At 43.5% G+C, this 17,369-nt stretch overlaps 1 protein-coding gene across 1 annotated transcript in view; it reads left to right on the top strand.

Annotated features, from left to right (window-relative positions):
* Positions 1–17,369, top strand: part of CNTN4 (contactin 4) — a 222,956-nt gene that overhangs the window by 187,916 nt on the left and 17,671 nt on the right. Inside the window, exon 13 of the mRNA XM_010718751.3 lies at positions 6,833–6,960. Coding sequence (XP_010717053.1) covers positions 6,833–6,960 — 128 coding nt within the window. The remainder of the gene's footprint in view (positions 1–6,832; positions 6,961–17,369) is intronic.

A 17,369-nucleotide genomic window follows, 5' to 3' on the forward strand; every position in this document is an offset into this window, starting at 1 on the left:
GAGCAGTAAATCCTCCCTGCAGACAGGATGTACATCCAGGCCTGGGAGCATTTCTAAATCTCTCCATGTTTTCTGAAAGAGCCTAGTGGGTAATAGTGCCGTTATGAGATCATTTTAATAATCCTAGTCACTGCTTCATTGCATGGGAAGTATTATTAAGAAGGTAAACTGCTACAAAGGCATGCAGTAGAAACAGAAATAATTAGATAAATAATGCAATTGCCTGGAATCGTTTACACTTGCAGTAGAGTTTTGGCATAAAGCAAAGTTGCTGTTAGGCTAAAACATGCTCTCCATGTTCCTGCCTATGAACAGCAGGTAATGGCTGAGCAAACACGTTGCTGAGAATCAAGGCCAGGCTGTCTCTTGCCTTTCCCCTCCTCCTCTGCTTCCAGCCCCAGATCAGAGGAAGGACAATGAGCCATTCATCATGTAGGCTGAAATGCACTGTTTCTCACAGGTGCCTTTAACCTAAATCTTCTCTCAGAAGACGGATTATCTCTTAGAAGAACTCTGGCACCACAGTCCCTTTTCAATAGTCACGTCAACTACTGCCACAAAGGCTGTACATGAAGGAATCAATGGTAGTTTTATCTCAAATTGCACTCTGTGTGTATTTCTTCCAGCTGACATTCATTTAAATGCTTGCTCTAAGACATCTTCTCTCCCTGTAATAGAATAAGGATAGGACATCCTAAGCATTGTTTCCTGGGGGGAAAAAAATTAAAAATATTCACTTGGTGAAGCATGAAATATTTCGGATGTCTGTGTTTAATCAACAGTGAAAGCAAGTGTAGTTATGCTTGTATTTCATAAATTAAAATGCTGAAGTGATCAGATAAGAAGCAACATACCTTGCTTCATTTCAGCAGAGCAAATAAAACCATGTGAGATTAAAAAATAAAAAAAAAGTCACTTATGAGTACTTTGCTCCCAAGAAAGAATTTATCTGTATGCTGCAGTCCAGCAGTTCTGCTGCCCTGTCCCCTGGGAGGAGAACCACCACTGTCACACAGCCTGCTGTATGCACTGCCTCTGTCGTCCATTCATATTCCACATTTCCACCTGCTGAAGAGAAAAATAGAGGGCATGCTGACAAGAATATATTGAGGGATACCTGCGGCGTCATCTGTCTGGTGCAAATCTTCTGTCGGTGATGCAGGGACTCTATGAGTGAGTAAATAATTCACTGTGAGGAGGTTAGCCCCCGAGCACACCGCTTACCCTGCCGAGGCTCACACCTGGTGCTGGCCAGGCATGGATGGGGGTTATTCATCCCTGGCTCTGCACTGCTGGTCTCTTTGCTTCCTGAACGCACATAGAGAAGGTGTTACAGTAAAGGCAGCAGGGCTGAGGTTTTTAAGCAAGTGCTCTACTGCAGCAGAGGGCTGACCTGAGCAGCAGTTTGTGTAGAGGTAAGGGATGCAGTCAGACAGCCAAAAGTCGGATTTCCTTGGAGCTAGGCTGGAGGTAATTACTGATGAGCTGTTTTATTATGTGCTCAGGGAGTTCTGCAGTTTTCACACATTATTCCTATTTCAAACAAAGGCTTGATCTTGTTTTTACTAAGTCAGTGATAAAACTCTTACTGATCTCACTGGGACGTGTTATCACTGAATGCACGTTACTCACTGAGAAGTATCTTTCTACTCCTGGGAGTTCTGCCCAGCAGTGAGAAGTGCTGCGGTGAGCTCCATGAATTGGATCTGCTGTGCTCGATTCAGGCTGGAGGTGGCTGATGGGTCACTGAACCAATATGGCAGAGGTATCACTGTTGGCAAATAGAGGAGAGTAGATCAAGTGATTGTGCACTGATGTTCTCTTTGTACTGCTCCAGGTCTGCCTGGTCTCCTCCAGTTGGAAACACTGGGCAAGTCGGTAGCAGCGTGTTGATCCAGGAGGAGCTTTGTGCAGATGTGGCCGTGATCCCAGAGCTGTCCTTTCCTCATGACCTTGGGTGGATGCCTGAGCACAGCACCTCTCTGCACAATGGTTAGGTATTTTTCATCCAGAAAGATGCACCTATCTCTGTCTTGTAGTTTTCTGGGCTCACACCAACCAACCTAACAAATGGCGTGAGACACCTCCATTCCTGCAGAGCTAGCACAGGGCATGGGCAAGAGGCCGTTGTGAAAACTGTGCCTGCCCATTCTGCAAAAGCCTTTTTTAGGGTAATATAAAGTGCTCAGCTTGCAAGTTTTTCCATTTGCTGCTGCGATGGTGAAAACAAGGCAAGAAAGGCTAGGGGGGAATGTTTTCAGCAATTTTAAAGGTCCTTTGTCCCCAGAAGAGTATTAAAAAAACAAAAGACAAGATCAGTTCTTCCTGGGGAAGAGCACAAACCTTTGTTTTAGAAAACAAGCAGTCCTTTCATCTCCTGATTTCAGATCAGATTCTGCTCTCCGTGGATCTGAAATCTCAGTTGACAACGCGAATCAACAGATTCTTTCTTACAAATGCCATGATATGTTCAAAATAGGTGACTCCTTGTTATATGAGAGTGCTAAAATGTGTTATACCATTATTTTTCCAAGTTGATATTTTTCTCTTTGTTTATTCTGTGCTGGTAGCAGTGACTGAGTGCCAGTTGTCAGTGGCACCAATCTGTACAAGAACAGATCTGCTTTATTAGTTCCTCTTACTGCTACTGTGGTTAGTAGTGGCAGGGAACCCAGAGCACTCAATAGCAAGTCAATAGCTCCTTTTGGTTTGGAGTGGTTCAGAGAGGTGTGTACTCAGCAGCCAACACTTTATTCTGCAGTAACGTGTGTCTATGGGAAATGTGCTTTATTTTAAGTCTTCCTAGCCATCTTTCTAGAAAACTTTTTGAGGGTATATTTCAGATAAGAAGAAAGAAAGTGTGTGGTGTAGTGCGTCATTTAATTTGAACTTTGTGTCTTAGAAGGGCTTGTTCAACCAAACTGCTAGAAGTGGTTGATCAAGGGATGTTTGCTTTCAAGCCAATTAGCAGTTTGAGAACTTTCAATGGCCTGAAATGAGCCTTTCCTGCCTCTTAATGAAAATATGTCTGCAAAGGAATTGTGAAGTAGTAAAATCAGAGACAGTCATTCCTACTTTCTCAACAAACTGTAACAAATTCCAAAGTATTAAAATAATTACTCGCTGTCTTCCATCGCGTTGGATTAGAAGTAAGGGGCAAAACACTCCATGTAGGAAAGCACCTTCAGCAAAATGAGCCACATAACCATAAGGCCTCCTAGCCTGTGACTCACAATAGGATTTTAATGGTCTGATTTGTTTAAAAAAAAAAAAAAAGCCAACAATTAACTTGCACAATTATTTGTCATTCTTGATGCTGGTCATTGGCAGGAATGAGCATGGAGTCAATTAGTTATCAACCAGAATTCATTGTGCTTGGAGATCCACTGGGGAGTGGCTTTGGAGAACTCAGTGCAAGTCTCAGCTTTGCAGTGTTGTGTTATCAGATGATAAACCTAACCAGCCGTGGCTTTCTGCTTAGAGGTGGAAGGAAACAGCACAGTCTCCCCATGATTTACTGACCTCATCCTGAGGTCGTCCCTACAACAATCCGGTCCATGTAAACTACAACTATTTAACACTGGGAATGTAAATAGGCACTTAATGGGAAACCAATAGCAGCAGAAAGATAGAAAAGATACTAAAGTTTGAAATTAAAGCTAGTTTTATCCACAGGTACAGTTAAAATTACTCATGGAGGAGATGATCCTGTAAACAGTTTTCAGCCACGTGGATAAAATGAAATAAAAATAAAATCTCAACTGTAGGGAAATACAGTCCACAGTACAGATTTTTTGAGATGGCAGAATGCTGAGGGAGCAAGTGCACAGGCTGGCAGGGCAAGGCCAGCACAGTGTGGTCCTTCTTGGGCTGGAGCATCTTGCTGAGCTTGTTTCTGTCCTTTATATTGAATTGAATTTTAATGCCCGCCAAGGGCACCTTCAGCCTTCAGAAAGGCACTGTTTTTTCTGAAGACCTGAAATTGATAACAGCAGTAAGTAATTCCTTGGGAGCTGCTGGTCTACTGCTGCCCAGGTTCCTGCACTAGAGGCCAGCATGGCAAGTTCTGTGCTCCAGTGCACATTTAATGTAATACGTGCATTGATTTGTGCCAACACAGTGGTGAAGATAAGAGACAAGTAGCTATATACTACTCTCTTCCAATTATTGAGCTGGAGCAACTGCTACAGAAGCAAATACATGTCACTGGACTCCTGCAAAAATAAATTACAATAGTGAATGCTACTGACTGCAACAATTTGGAGACCTATAAGCCAGTTGAGAAACTTCTATTAATATCACTGTTATTGACGTGTGAAATATAACCCCTGCCCCTGGTTTCTGCCAGCTGGTCTGCTGTTGTGCTGCTGCTAAAGCAGGTCAGGGAGAGGCCAGGATGGTGGTTTGGGAGCATCCTGCACTGTCCTCCTCTCCCTCAATCTGCGCCATTGTTGTAAAGAGACAAGCTATCATATTTTTTAAAGCAGATCTGTTTGTACTCATCAGGAGAGTGTGGTGTGACAGAAGGCACTGACTGCTCAGGTGCTGGAATGGGCTGCCCAGTGAGGTGCTGGAGTCCCATCCCTGGAGGCGTTCAAGAAATGTTCTGATGTCGTACAGAGGGCCGTGGTTTAGTGGGAGCTGCTGGTGATGTGTGGATGGTTGGACTGGAGGACCTTTGAGGTCTTTTCCAACCTTGGTGATTCTGTGTCTCTCTGACTCTATCACTGCCCTGCATGAAGCTGTGTCCCTGGAGTCCCCACTCATTGTGCTGGCTGCTGCTTGTAGGAGCCTGCTTTGTTCCTGTGCTGGTGGGGATGGGTGTCCTTTGGGCTGGCATCCACCCTATGGGCTGACAGCTCTCTGAGGGTTGCATCTGGACTCGGACCAGGCCAAAAAGGAACACACAGCACCAAATACATGCTTTCAAGTGGCGTGGCAGACAGCTGAAGTCACCCATTGTTCCTTTCTGCTATTTCTCAATACCAGAGTTGCCCAGTGTCACCCCATGGCAGCACGTGAGAGTTACAACTAGTGGGGTTTGCTGCTACGTGCTGCCCGGCTTCTGCACAGCTCCTCACCTGGCCAGAACCTCTCAAGCATTTCTGTGATGCCTGCAGCCATTGTCTGCTAGATTCCTTTCATCCTAATTTCTCAATCCAGTTGCTCAGAGCTTGACTGGTATTAAGGATGCAGGAAGGCTTCTTCATTTTCTTTCAAATTAGTTACATTAGGAAATAATTGAGCAGGAGAAGGTGGGAATTAATATGAGATTTTCAGTGCAGGTCTGAAAGTGGCTGAAGGGCAGAAAACAGATTGTGCTCCAAGACATGACACTGAGCAGACAGCCACGTGTTCTGCTAAGAGAGACAACATTAAGCTGGAGGGAAGGTTTCCCCGCAGTTCTGCAGATGATTTTTGGGTGTCTTCAAATAATTGTATTTTCTGTCGTTGCTGTACACCGAGGTAAGAAAGTACTAATTAAAAAGAAAATGACCAAAATGTAATAAAGGGAATGCTGAAGTGCTTTGAGTAATAAAGAGATGAAGTTGGTGCAAAGTCCTGCTTATGGAGACAGCAGACAGAAATTATGTGCTAAATGGGAAAAAGAGGCTTTCTAGCTGGGAATGCAAGAGGTGATGGAAGGACGTGGCTGTGTGCAGAGTGCAGGACATTGGCTGCCTGCAGGTGTGACACACTGCTCATCCAGGGCAGGAGCAGAAAGCAGCGGTGCATGCTGTGTGTGTCGGTGCCCATTTGCCCTATGTTTGCAGCAGCCGGCCATCTCATGGTCCTGGAGGTAAGGAATCCTTGGAAACTCAGGGAGAAACGTGTTGGTTTTGTCCACGGGGGTGCATTTGCAGTGATATGGTGACAGCCTCCAGCGTACCGCCACTGTCACCAGCAATGAACTCGGTTGATGTTACAGCGATTAATGATGTGCACAGTGGTGGCTAATGGTAGGTATTACAGCGGTTGAGCAGCACGGTGTTCTGTAGCTGTCCCCTGTGCTGCTTCCACAGCGGCAGATCCTGCTGCACTGGTGTGGCATCAGCTGTGCTCCCCAAGAGCTCCTGGGTAAAGAATTTTCTTTGCACATTTCAAATCACAGATTTAATGTAATGTTGGCCAAAGGCACTTCTGATAATGGAGCCATCCTGAGCCCAGCGGGACCACACAGCGCTGTTCTCGCTTCCTCGGGGCTCAAGGCATTCACGTTGAATGGGATTTACAGGAGATCAGGCTTTCTGCTTTCACTGACTTAAAGCAGAGCACAAGAAAACAGGATGAAAGATAGCGCTAATTGTGAGAACACAGGGACCCCCAGAAGCATCCCTGGTGTGGTGCTAAGCAGGGGAGAGGAGGGATCAGGAGTTATCCTCCATCCCCACCTGCCTCCCACCATCCAGGAGATGGTTAGCGTTGCCTGTAACAGCGTTTGGTGGCAAGGAGTACAGATTTGTGGAGGGGAAACTGGGACCCTCATTGAAAAGCCCTCAGGTTTGTGTGTCTCTGGCTGCAGCCCACACAGTGCGTGTTGCAGGGCTGTCCTGGAGAGCGCCGGGCACCAAAGCACGTAAAACCTACACTAGCTGTGTGTGTAAATTAGAGTTGCCCTCATGTAAAGACACCGAAAACTCATGTAAATGATGCATTCAGTATTTATGAATTGCGTCCTCGGAGGTTTCTGCCAGCTTAACTCACTCTGCAGCATTCAGCGGACTGTCAGCTGTTCGAGCCGTTAATAATTAATGCAGGCTGGGAAGAGCAGTATGTGAACGTAACTATGTATGTAATGTAACGTGTGTTCTGTGCCCAATTGTCTCTCCAGAATCACCGTTTTGGATGACGGCAGCCTCCGAATTGTCAACGTCACCAAGTCGGACACAGGGAGCTACACCTGCGTGGCCACCAACCACTTTGGGACAGCGAGCAGCACCGGCAGCTTGGTTGTGAAAGGTAACAGTGATGTTCTGGGGTGAGCACTACCCAGTGCTGGGCACAGCCTGCTCCTTTGCTGCTGTCACACGAGGGCCTCTGGGAAACGCAGGTCCTTCAGCAGCCGGGCTCTCTGGCTGCACACAGCCTTGTGTGTCACATGGGGATGCAGTTCTGCAGCTCAGGAGTTCCAGGTGTTTGTTGGTGTGTACTCAGAATTTTTCCGTCTGTTGTTTTTTTAAAGGCAGGACTTGTAAGGTTTCACAAAGACGTTTTAAGTAATGATCTGTTAAACAGAGTGATGCTGACAAATGTTTTAAATTCATTTGTCCTCTGCTTATGAGTAGTCCTGTGTCTGAGGAATTACTATAGGCAGTGAGTATATGGATTATTACACTTATAATAATTCTCCTTCTCCTTATTTGGGGGAAAACCTCTCTTGGATAACACATCAGGAAAGACTGATTGCAAAGCAATAAATCAATCACGGAGCTCTGATGCTGTCAGTTTTCATTCTCCCGTGTTTTGGCACTGATGGATAGCATTTGGTTAGAGGGTCTCCCCATCAATTATTTCAGTGGTGGATAGGGAATACTTTAAAATGTTTCAGTGCAAGTTTTAATCCGTGTTTTTTACAGCCAGAGCAAGTAACGTCAGGCAAGTGCTGATAAAGCTGGTGAACCCCCTTGTGATTCTGAGCTGCAGGTGCCAGCAGTACAGCAGCAGCTGTCATCCCAGGGCAGGAGGTTTGCCTCTCTGTTAGCTGTGTGGTCACGTTTGCAGTCAGGGAGGTTTGGAAGAGCTTGCATGGCGCTTATCCATGCCCACATCTGTCCCTGCAAAAAAATAAAATAAAATAGAGCACAGTAAAAATCAGATCTCATTTCCATATGAGCTGATTCTGCCTTTTCTTGTTTTGTGTTGTCCTGAGGAGGAACATGTAGCAAACAGCCATGAAAACGATGCTCAGAGACAACGGGCATACAGCATCCTGTGTCTGTTACCAAAGGGTTGGTCAGCAATTGCTTCCCCCAAAGCAGAGCTGGGAGCAGAGGGGTGAGCACAGAGAGGCAGGAGGGTCCCACTGTGCTGCACTCGCATGCCACCAGATGCCCACGCACGCAAGCTTGGCTCTGCAGCTCCTCTGTAGCTGCGATGGCATTTGGCACCCTGGAATCCAGTCGTTGAGAACAGGTCCGTGTTTGCCCATTGCTCTGAGTCATGCTTGTGTCATCCACACCTTGTCCTTCCTCATTAGTACGGAGGAGCTGGCAGTAACTTGAGTTCTTGGTAGCTTGGGATCTTTGTGTTCGCATGGTTCACACATCGCCGTGCTTCATGGTGGGGCTACAGAGGATTAGCAAGTGGTTTTTTCTCCCTCAGTGCTCCGTTTTCACTTGGTTCCATTAGCATTAATGGAAGTGACACGTGTGCATGAAGCAGAGAATACACACTTTTAAGCCCAGGATGTGGATATTAGCAGCAGACAGAGAAATGCAATTTCAAAGACTATCCCATAAAAAGTATAAAAGAGCAGAAACTATTCTGAACTCCAAATGAACTGTGTAAAATACTCTTATTTTATACTGCAATGCTTGAGTTTCCCTGCCCTAAGTAAAACATGGGCAGGGTTTGACAGAAATATGACTGAATATCTTACTTTAACTCTGTTTTGTGGTGTAAAAAAGACTAATTTATCAGCTGATGAGTTTTTTGACCTTAAGATATGCTTATATTCTCTCCTAACTCATCTTATGTCATTGGGTAGAACACTGTGAAGGTCGAAAGGCATTTTTTCCGGCTTTCTTCTGTTCTCCCATTAACATTGCAGGGTCTTTCTCTTCGTTTTTCTTTCTTATTTTTTTTCCTCTCTCAGCAAGAGATGCCAACAGTGTCACAGACAGTGTGGGCAAGGATGGGAGGAGGAGGAGACTGTCTGTTACCCCAGAACCAAGGAGCTTAAAATAAACGTCTGGCAAACAACCAGAGAGGGATGAATAAATATTCATATTCTGCATGACTAGACAGCTTACAAAATATGAAATTCTGATGGGTGCCCATAGGGCTGTGTATTAACATGCTGTTGTCAGAGCTGCTGAGCCTCAGTGGCTTCCCGAACCTGTGAGCTTGTGTTTTGGGTTTCTTCCATGGGTTTGCTCTCGGTGAGAACTCTTCTGGCCTCTGAGACCTCAAATCTTGCAAATTTGCGTGTCGGGTTTGACCTTTAAATTAAAAAGCAGGATTGAATTTGTAGGGATGGAGGAGAATCCCACAGATGGCCTTCAGAGCTATGTAAAACACGGCATGTATTTGTACGTAGCACTCATAAATATGAATTTTCCATCTTTCTTTTGCCATTTTTACTGTACTTGAGGCTAAATGTTCGGTTCTTCCAACACGTAGCAGGGCTGTAGCCTTCCTCAGCACCAGGAGATTACATGACAAAGCGTATAAACTGTGCAATAGGAGTTGGTTTGTAGTTAATGCCGTTGTATAAATTGGCTTTGAAATAGGAAGCTCATTTCAAGACTGCAGTACGAGCTCTGAGCTCGTGAAGCTCAAGGAGGGGCTGGGGTCAGGGGCTGCTCCTGCAGAGATGTCCCAGCTCCTGTGGAGGCAGGGAGAACCACCGTTGAGTGCTTGGCAGGGTCTGTAATTTCTGCTCTGGTAGTGAAGCACAGTTCTGGTTGTACACTTACATCTCTGACAAGGGCAAGTTCCGACAGTATTATTTGCCTGTTTCATTATGATGTACTTTTAACATTTTCCTCCTGCCATTAGCTTGTCTCGCTTTGACTGTTATGGGAGGACTCAAAGCAGTAAAAGCAGGAGAATTTTTGTTAGCTGGTGTCCATATCATTTTAGCAGAAAAATAATACAAAGATAATGTCAGTAGGTTATTTTTTTCCCTCACACTTGAATAGTCTGCTTGTCTTGACTTTGTCCAGCATGGGGGTTGGCATCATTTTCTGTAACATTTCATATTTTCCATTCCAAGCATATTCCTTTGTACGGACATCAAATTGGTGCATTGCATTTTAAAATTGAATAGATTTATTAAATACTGTGAACTTCGGTCCGTTATCGAAAGGCTTTTCAGAATCTTCAGTGTTACTATCTTCAAACCCAGTGTAGAAGAGGCTGGGCTCATAGTTGAGAGGCAGCCCTGTGCTCATCAGTGTGGGTGCAGCACTATACAAATAGTGCTGTTGGGACGCTGAGGTCTTCTGGCTCCTCTTGCCATCTGTGATTGCTGGGTTTCAACATAACTTGATGGTTATTGATCTCTGTGGTTTGGAAAATAGTTTGCCTTGCAGCCAAGGGGCTAAAGTGCATTTGGTAGTGCTTTGGATTGTTTTAATAGATAAGGAAGAACTATTTTTTTTTCCATCCTCAGAGATTATGAATGTTGTGCTGTCCATAGGGAACTGGCAAGAGTTTAGTCCTCTGTCTCCAAAGGTACACTGCAGTGCAGAGACTTTGCTTCCTAATGACTGACCATCTGTCTGTGGCGGCGTATTTCATAAGCTGTGTTTTGAACATTGTTGGTGGTGCATAGTGCAGGGTTTCTTTGAGTTGTTTGTGGCTTAATTACTTCATAATAGAGACAGCTGATATGTGCTAACACGTGCAATCAAGTAGGGTTTCTCGTGCTCCTTTTTCTACTTCAGTGCCCAGTGCCCTCCCAGAGTGCAGCCAGGGCTTGTTTGAGTTTAGAAAGAAACTCATTAAATGACACCTCGTGTTGAAGGCAAAATATTTAATTTATAAAAGAGAGGCAAGCTTAAAAATAATAATCCCAGAGCAGCTCTTTAGGGCTGTCCATATATTATGGGCTTTTGGAATGAACCTTGATAGCACACAAGTGGGTGTTTGGCTGGTACCGAAGCCAAGATTTTATGCACGAAACAAAGAACTCTGAAATAGTCAGAAGTTGTGTTAATTCTTCTTTTTTTTTTTTTTTGTGATGGCTGCACACATATCTGTGGTCCAGATATGAATGTTCCTTATCTGACTTAACACGTTGTTCTAAGAAATGTCAGGGAGAAAAAGTAAAAAAGTAAAAAAACACTGGTTTTCTCCATAATCTCTATATTAGAGTTTTGTAAGGAAAATAAATAAAAAGGATTAGAGAGAACTGCAGACATATGAAAGCAAAAATTCATTCAAAAGGGCATGTTGGTACATTCTTATGTTTATGAAATAAAGCTTATTCCTCAATTTGAAAGCCTTTCTTGACTTCTAGCTCACATATGGTAGAAAATGCTTGATCTTAACAGTTGACAATGAAAGCTATAATCTTTGGCTGTAAAATTGCAAAGGAACATATTCTGCTCTAATTGGACTATTTCCACTGAAACAAATTATTTCTAGGGCATAATTAAGGGTCTTTTATTAGGTTTAAGTAAAATTATGACCCAGGTCACTGCGTGAAAAGCATGCTTGTAAATGAGAGAGCCGTGAATCCATTCTTCCCAACCATGGCACCGTGAGGCTTTGGGCATGGTTTGCTGGAGGTCATTAATGAGCATTGGGTAGAAGAGCTCCAGGTAGAAACTGGTGGGTTTGGTGGCCGGTAGATGCTGTCTTATTTCAGGATCCTTGCAGCTTTTAAAGCACTTCAGATACGGGTTATGATCAAGTACTTTATTGTTTCAGGCGACTTACAAGTTCATTTACAATTGCAAACCACAGCAAACGTTATTGCATGATACCCGTACAAAATTGCCTTCTGCAGCAGCAAGGAGCTCATCGTGTGTTTCAAATGAGACCTAACTCAGCCATTCATGAATGAACAGTGCCACGAGCTCTGTTTCTTATCTGGGAGAGAGAAAGAAAAAAAAAGTAGGACATCTTCTAAGGCCAAAACCAGTAAATGGCAAAGATACGTGTGAATGAAATGAACCGTCAAATACCAGTGGTTTGCACTTAGGGCCAGCTGAATGAAGTTGTTGTTTTTTTTTTTTTCTTGTAAGCACTTACTGATCATAACAAATAAAACTTGTAAACGCAATATAACTGTTAAGCTTCATTAAATTTGCAGCAGACAATTAATTTTTTCAGGCAATTCAAATGGTCTTCTGTAGCACTGACTGGGTTTAATTGAACATATTACCACAAGCAGACAATAAGAAATATATTGAAGATATCCATCTGGCTTTCATGGAAAACCTTGTGCGTTTCACTTTCTGTGGCTGTCACAAGCCTTACTAATTGCCTCATTTTGGCTGTTTTACAGTCAGTGTGATTTAGGCATTAATGTGATAAAAGTCATCGTAGTGAAGAGCTTGATATTAAAAAGCATAGATCTCTGGCCCATCTCTCCTGCCAGTTTTGGAATTATTTCTGGCGTTATTAGAGTTATATTTTTAAAAGCAGGGATACAAACATATCAATTCTTATGAAGCTACTCCAGGTATTTTGACTATCAAATTCTGCTTGTGAAATCAGTGTGGAACGTGTGCTCCGGGTAAATGCAGCAGATTGCTCTCCCTGCTTCCCACCCCACCACCTTCCCTGTTGGCTCCGTGTGCTGCAACCTCCAGCCAACCTTCAGGCACAGCAGGAGCTGGAATGGATGGCTTAGAATAATGCCTTACAAAGCTCAGCACTTTCTTTTTAGGAAATTTCTTGTCCTCTCCCACGCAGAAAAGAAAAGCAAAGAAGTTCAGAAGTTGACTCAGTCATCAATAGAAGATTGGGTTGTTTAGCTCATCATTGAAGATCAAATCCATACATCAGCTGAAAAGGGAGATGACCTATAGGTTAAACACAGACTCATAATGAGACAAAAGCAGGTTAATTAATGCTTTTCATCAACTTTCTTTATTTTAACACGATCCATTTCAGAAAGGTTAAAGTATTTCTCAGTTTTTGAATACAAATGAAAATCCAGCATAAAATGAAACTGTAGATCAAAGACTTCTGATATGTATTTTAATCAAAATGCAGTGCAGTAGATGGTGTGTGCCTGTGTATGTGATTGGATGAAGAATGTAAGCAGCAAATTACTTTTTCCAATAGTTTGTTACATAACTTAAGAAGACTACCCAGAGCTTATTAACTGGAAACGGCCGTCCAACTAGGGACACTTACAAATTCATGAGAAAAGCCAAATACATTTGACTGAGCTTTTTTCCACCCATTTCCTAGCCAGTAGCTGCAGGGAATTAATTTAGATTTCCAAGAGCTACTAGCAGCAGGAGGAAGAGCTGAGGTCTGTGGGATGAGCCAGAACCGTGCGCTCTGGTTAACGAGGCGGGAGCACCAGGCAGAGCAAGGCAGGAGCTTCACACACAGTGGCTGCTCAGTGATAGAGATCCAACAGGGGTGGGATGTAAGGGGCTGTGTTCTCAGTTACTGTAACTCTGTGTTAGTGGACTCGCTGGGAATTTCTGGCTGCAAAAGATCCTGGAGCTTCTAGCTGCATGCAGCTGTATGCAGCTGTTTTGTTCCTAGAGAACCAAAAATGATGATTTTACTGCAACAGGACAAAAATCCCATGCATCCTCTTCTTTCAGGAAAACTTGGTGTTGTCAGTCTACTGACACAATGAGTTTGATCATCATCCCAAGGGAGGCTAGGATTTATCCTTTTCCAAAGCATGCCGTGGGATGAGCTTCATGGAAATCCCACAAATCTTGAGTACTCTAAGAGAAAAGGACACAACAGAGAAAACTTGAGATCATTATAGCACGCAGTCCTGTCGTGCAAGATGGGGGAGGTGCCCCTGGAGCCACTTCAGCTTCACACCCAAGTAGTTCAGTCTGTGCAGGGAGGGATGGGGAAGATAATGATGTCAGTATTACATGCATTGAGAAAATGACTGTCTGTCCCCATTGCAGGTGAGAGATGAAGGAATCACTCCGGGGGAATAAAGAATAACAGCGGTAATGACTCTGTTACCCTAAGAACTTTATATCCTTCAAAATAGTAACTAAGAGCAGACTGGCCTGAAGGCTATGTTTTTAACTTCAAAGATACAGATGAAGTGTTTAGAGAGCACGTTTTCTGTAGTAGGAGGAAAATATGTGAGTGGTGAAGGAAAGAATCTGGGACAGTACTCAGGGAAATATCAGTCTGTGTGTGTGTTTTCTCAGAAGCATTTTTGGAAGCAGCTTAGCAGAACCAAACTTCAGAGGCTTTGAACAGTTTTGACTTTTTCTCCCTGAGCCTCGCTGGATTGGAAGGGGAATGGAGCGCCGGTGTACTCAAAGTTGCATATCAGATAGTAAGAGCACAGTGGCACAACGATGAAGTCTGGCCGCGATGGTTCTTAACGCATCAAAGAGTAACTAAAGCTCTGCTGAGTGGTGATGAGGTGATGTTTGCAGTGTTAGGGACTCCTGGGATCTGATTCTCACCTCATCTAATGCAATTTAAGTAAGATGATGGGCAATCACATCAAAGTTAATGTGAGGCTAGAGACCCCTGTCTTAATCCTGGAGTCATGGTGGCAGAGAGAATTTGACGTCAGATACTTTCAGAAGAGGTTAAGTTCTGGGTGTGCTGTATCACAGTATTAAACCAGTTATTTGGGAATATGATGTGAATGTGAATCTTCATGGTCCAGTAGCAGATTGCTTGTGAAAGACAAGGGAGTTTTGTCGTCAACTTCTTTTGCTGTGGCTTGGGTTGCTTCTGTCTCTCCTGCAAACTCTCTTGCTTGATTTACAAATTTTATTTTTGTTATGTTTGAAGTTTTTGATTGGATTATAAAGAGCTAATGATCAAAGTTGTAGATTTCAGTACTGTTTTCTTCTAGCTTCATTGCAAATATATTGAAATATTAATCTTTATTAGAATTTAAAGAGTGAGCAGTATTTCTCCAGTGAAAATTTCAGTTCCTTTCATGTGTCGGTAGGAAGTCTGCAACAACTCACGCCTGAATTCATTCATCCTGATAACAAAGTGCATGGTGGAATGGGAGAGGAATGACATCTCAGGCAGCAGAAAGCAACAGGTGGGGATGTCAGGGAGGAATACTGCAGACCATGACTGGCATCCCAGCAAAGCTGTGTGCTGAGAAAGGCAGGACTAAGCTCATCCATTGCTGAAACCAGGCTGGAAGGAAAGGTGCTGCTGCTGACCTGCTGCTTGTTTCTCCCCCTCTCCACGTGTCTTTTCACTAGTTAGAGCTTGGCTCTTGTTTTGAAGCAACGTGCACAGGAAAAACTTGTGGCTAATTAGAAATAAAATGCCGTGTAACAGGAGGAATGTGAGGGATGCTTTAACGATGCCCTGTGTTGAATATTTATTCAGCAGCATAGAAGCTGAGAATTTTGAGCAAGTTCTAATGATGGGATGATCTTGCAGGTTGTTGTTCTCATTCCACACATGCTCCTGCCTTGATCCTGCCCCTGTGTAACATGAGTACACCAACAAGAGCGCAAAACAGGAGCGAGGTGCTCAGAAGGGTTTGCCTTCTCAATTTGTCACCGACTAATTGGGACATGGGAATGCAAGGCACTTCCTTGCGAGGGGCAAAGCGCACGGAGACAGCCTCACCTTCACCAGGGAGCAAATCAAACCTTTGTGGCCCAGGAAATGGCCTTTGAAGGTTTGTTTTGTTGGCTCTGTTAGACTGTAAGTTGATCTTTTTGGAGGGAGGTGTTTGGGTTTCGGTCCTGCCTGGCAGCAGAGAGGTCTCTACAGGGTTTCAAGTAAAAGTTTATCTTAAATAAGAATATCTACTGTGCACAGCGGTGTAAGAAGACAAAACACTTTCTAATGAAGGCCTTACTTCCATGCGATAGGCTGGGTAAATAGGGCTGCAGAGACTTCTAATGACTTGCCCAAGGTCAGACAAGGAAAGAAAGAAACGGAGCTCATTTTATTCCCTTTCCCTCCAAGATCTGTGCTCTTGCTGGCCTTCATCCCACAGAGCTCCTCGCTCTGTACTTTTCTCTCTCTTTTGCTTATCTAATTCTCCATTCAGCGTAATTCCGTTAAGCTTAATTGTTCACATTTGGTTGTGATTCAAACTCTAAAAATTCAAGCAAGTATTTAATAGGATGGCTCACATGCTGTGCTTGCCCCTAGCAGGAGCGATTTACAAGCCGGCAGTTTTGTAGATGCTCCCTCTGCGAATCGCCACTAAATAGAGCTCAAATCACTCCCTTGCTTGCTTTTCCTCTCCCCGTTGGCTGACTCAGTTCTTTGGATACTTGTAAATTCCAGAGGTTTGAGTCTGAGTTGGGATAATTGCTATTGTGCTTTCCTAATTAGTTTTAAACTTGCCTGGTACTTTCTGACAAGGTACTATCCGCACGTTTTTTCTGCAATTTGTATGCAAAAGCTGAATAAGAATTCAGCATTATCGTTAACTAGAGGCATCCATTTTCCATCTGAAAAAAGAATACATATTAGAACATTTTAAAATGGTTTTAAATAGAAAACTCTATGTTGCTGTGACAGCAATATTTTTTCCAAGCTCTCAGTTCATTAAGAAATTTGACTTTTTTGTTTGAGGTTGACCTTTAAGCTGACCTGACAGGATTTTCCTGAAACTGCAAGCAAGTCTTTGCATAATTGATTGCCCTACCTGTCTGCAGATGGTTTGTATCTGGTCTCTCCCAATGCAATACAACTTCTTAATTATGTCTTGTTGTCAAGATGGCATTTGCTGAGGCACTAGAGAAATGCCCAGATTTCTTTTTTAGTGTAGATTGCCAATAGCTTGGGAATTGCAGATTTTACTTTTGTGTGGTAGAGTCATTTCTCTATGGGGGCTTCTTGTGAGAACTTCTACTAATTATATTCTAATTATAAAATAGTAGGAGCAGATGCTGCTATAGATAAATACTTTGACTGAAGGCATTCATGGGATTGATACAACAGCCCAACCAGAAGAGAAGCCGTTGTGGTAACAGCAGGAAATAGACACTCAGTGGTGAAAACTGAGGTGGTCATTTTTCCTAATGACACGTAGCCATGAGTTCTGGTGGGAATATAACAGTGAGGGAATATTACTGAGAACTAATTGTATTAATTTTGAGAACAAAGAGGTATCGTCTCTTCGTGCAGATTCCATTCTGTGTGAAATGGTACTTATATAGGTACCTGTGTTATAGCACGTATGGGAGTTTTACTACCCTTGGATAAATATGTATGCAGCAGATACTGCAAATGTTTGTTTTAAAGAAGTGAAACATATAGGAGATAAAGCAGAATACTGTTAAATTTGTCCAGTTTATTAAAGTAATAGTAAAAGCTTTACTTTTTCAGAGCTCTCAGTAGATACCCCCACCCTGTCTTCCTTCCCAATGGGACTGATGGCTTGCTGTGCTCTCACCAAGTGCTTGGGAAGCTCAGTGTGCCCGGGGCTGCCTGACAAATCACCTGTGCACCAAGACTTGCTTTTCCCAGGACATTTATGAAAATACAAGACTTGATGTGGATAGGATTAAGGATGGTTAGGCTGTGCATCA

This window comes from Meleagris gallopavo, chromosome 14 (assembly GCF_000146605.3).
Source record: "Meleagris gallopavo isolate NT-WF06-2002-E0010 breed Aviagen turkey brand Nicholas breeding stock chromosome 14, Turkey_5.1, whole genome shotgun sequence".
NCBI lineage: Eukaryota > Metazoa > Chordata > Aves > Galliformes > Phasianidae > Meleagris > Meleagris gallopavo.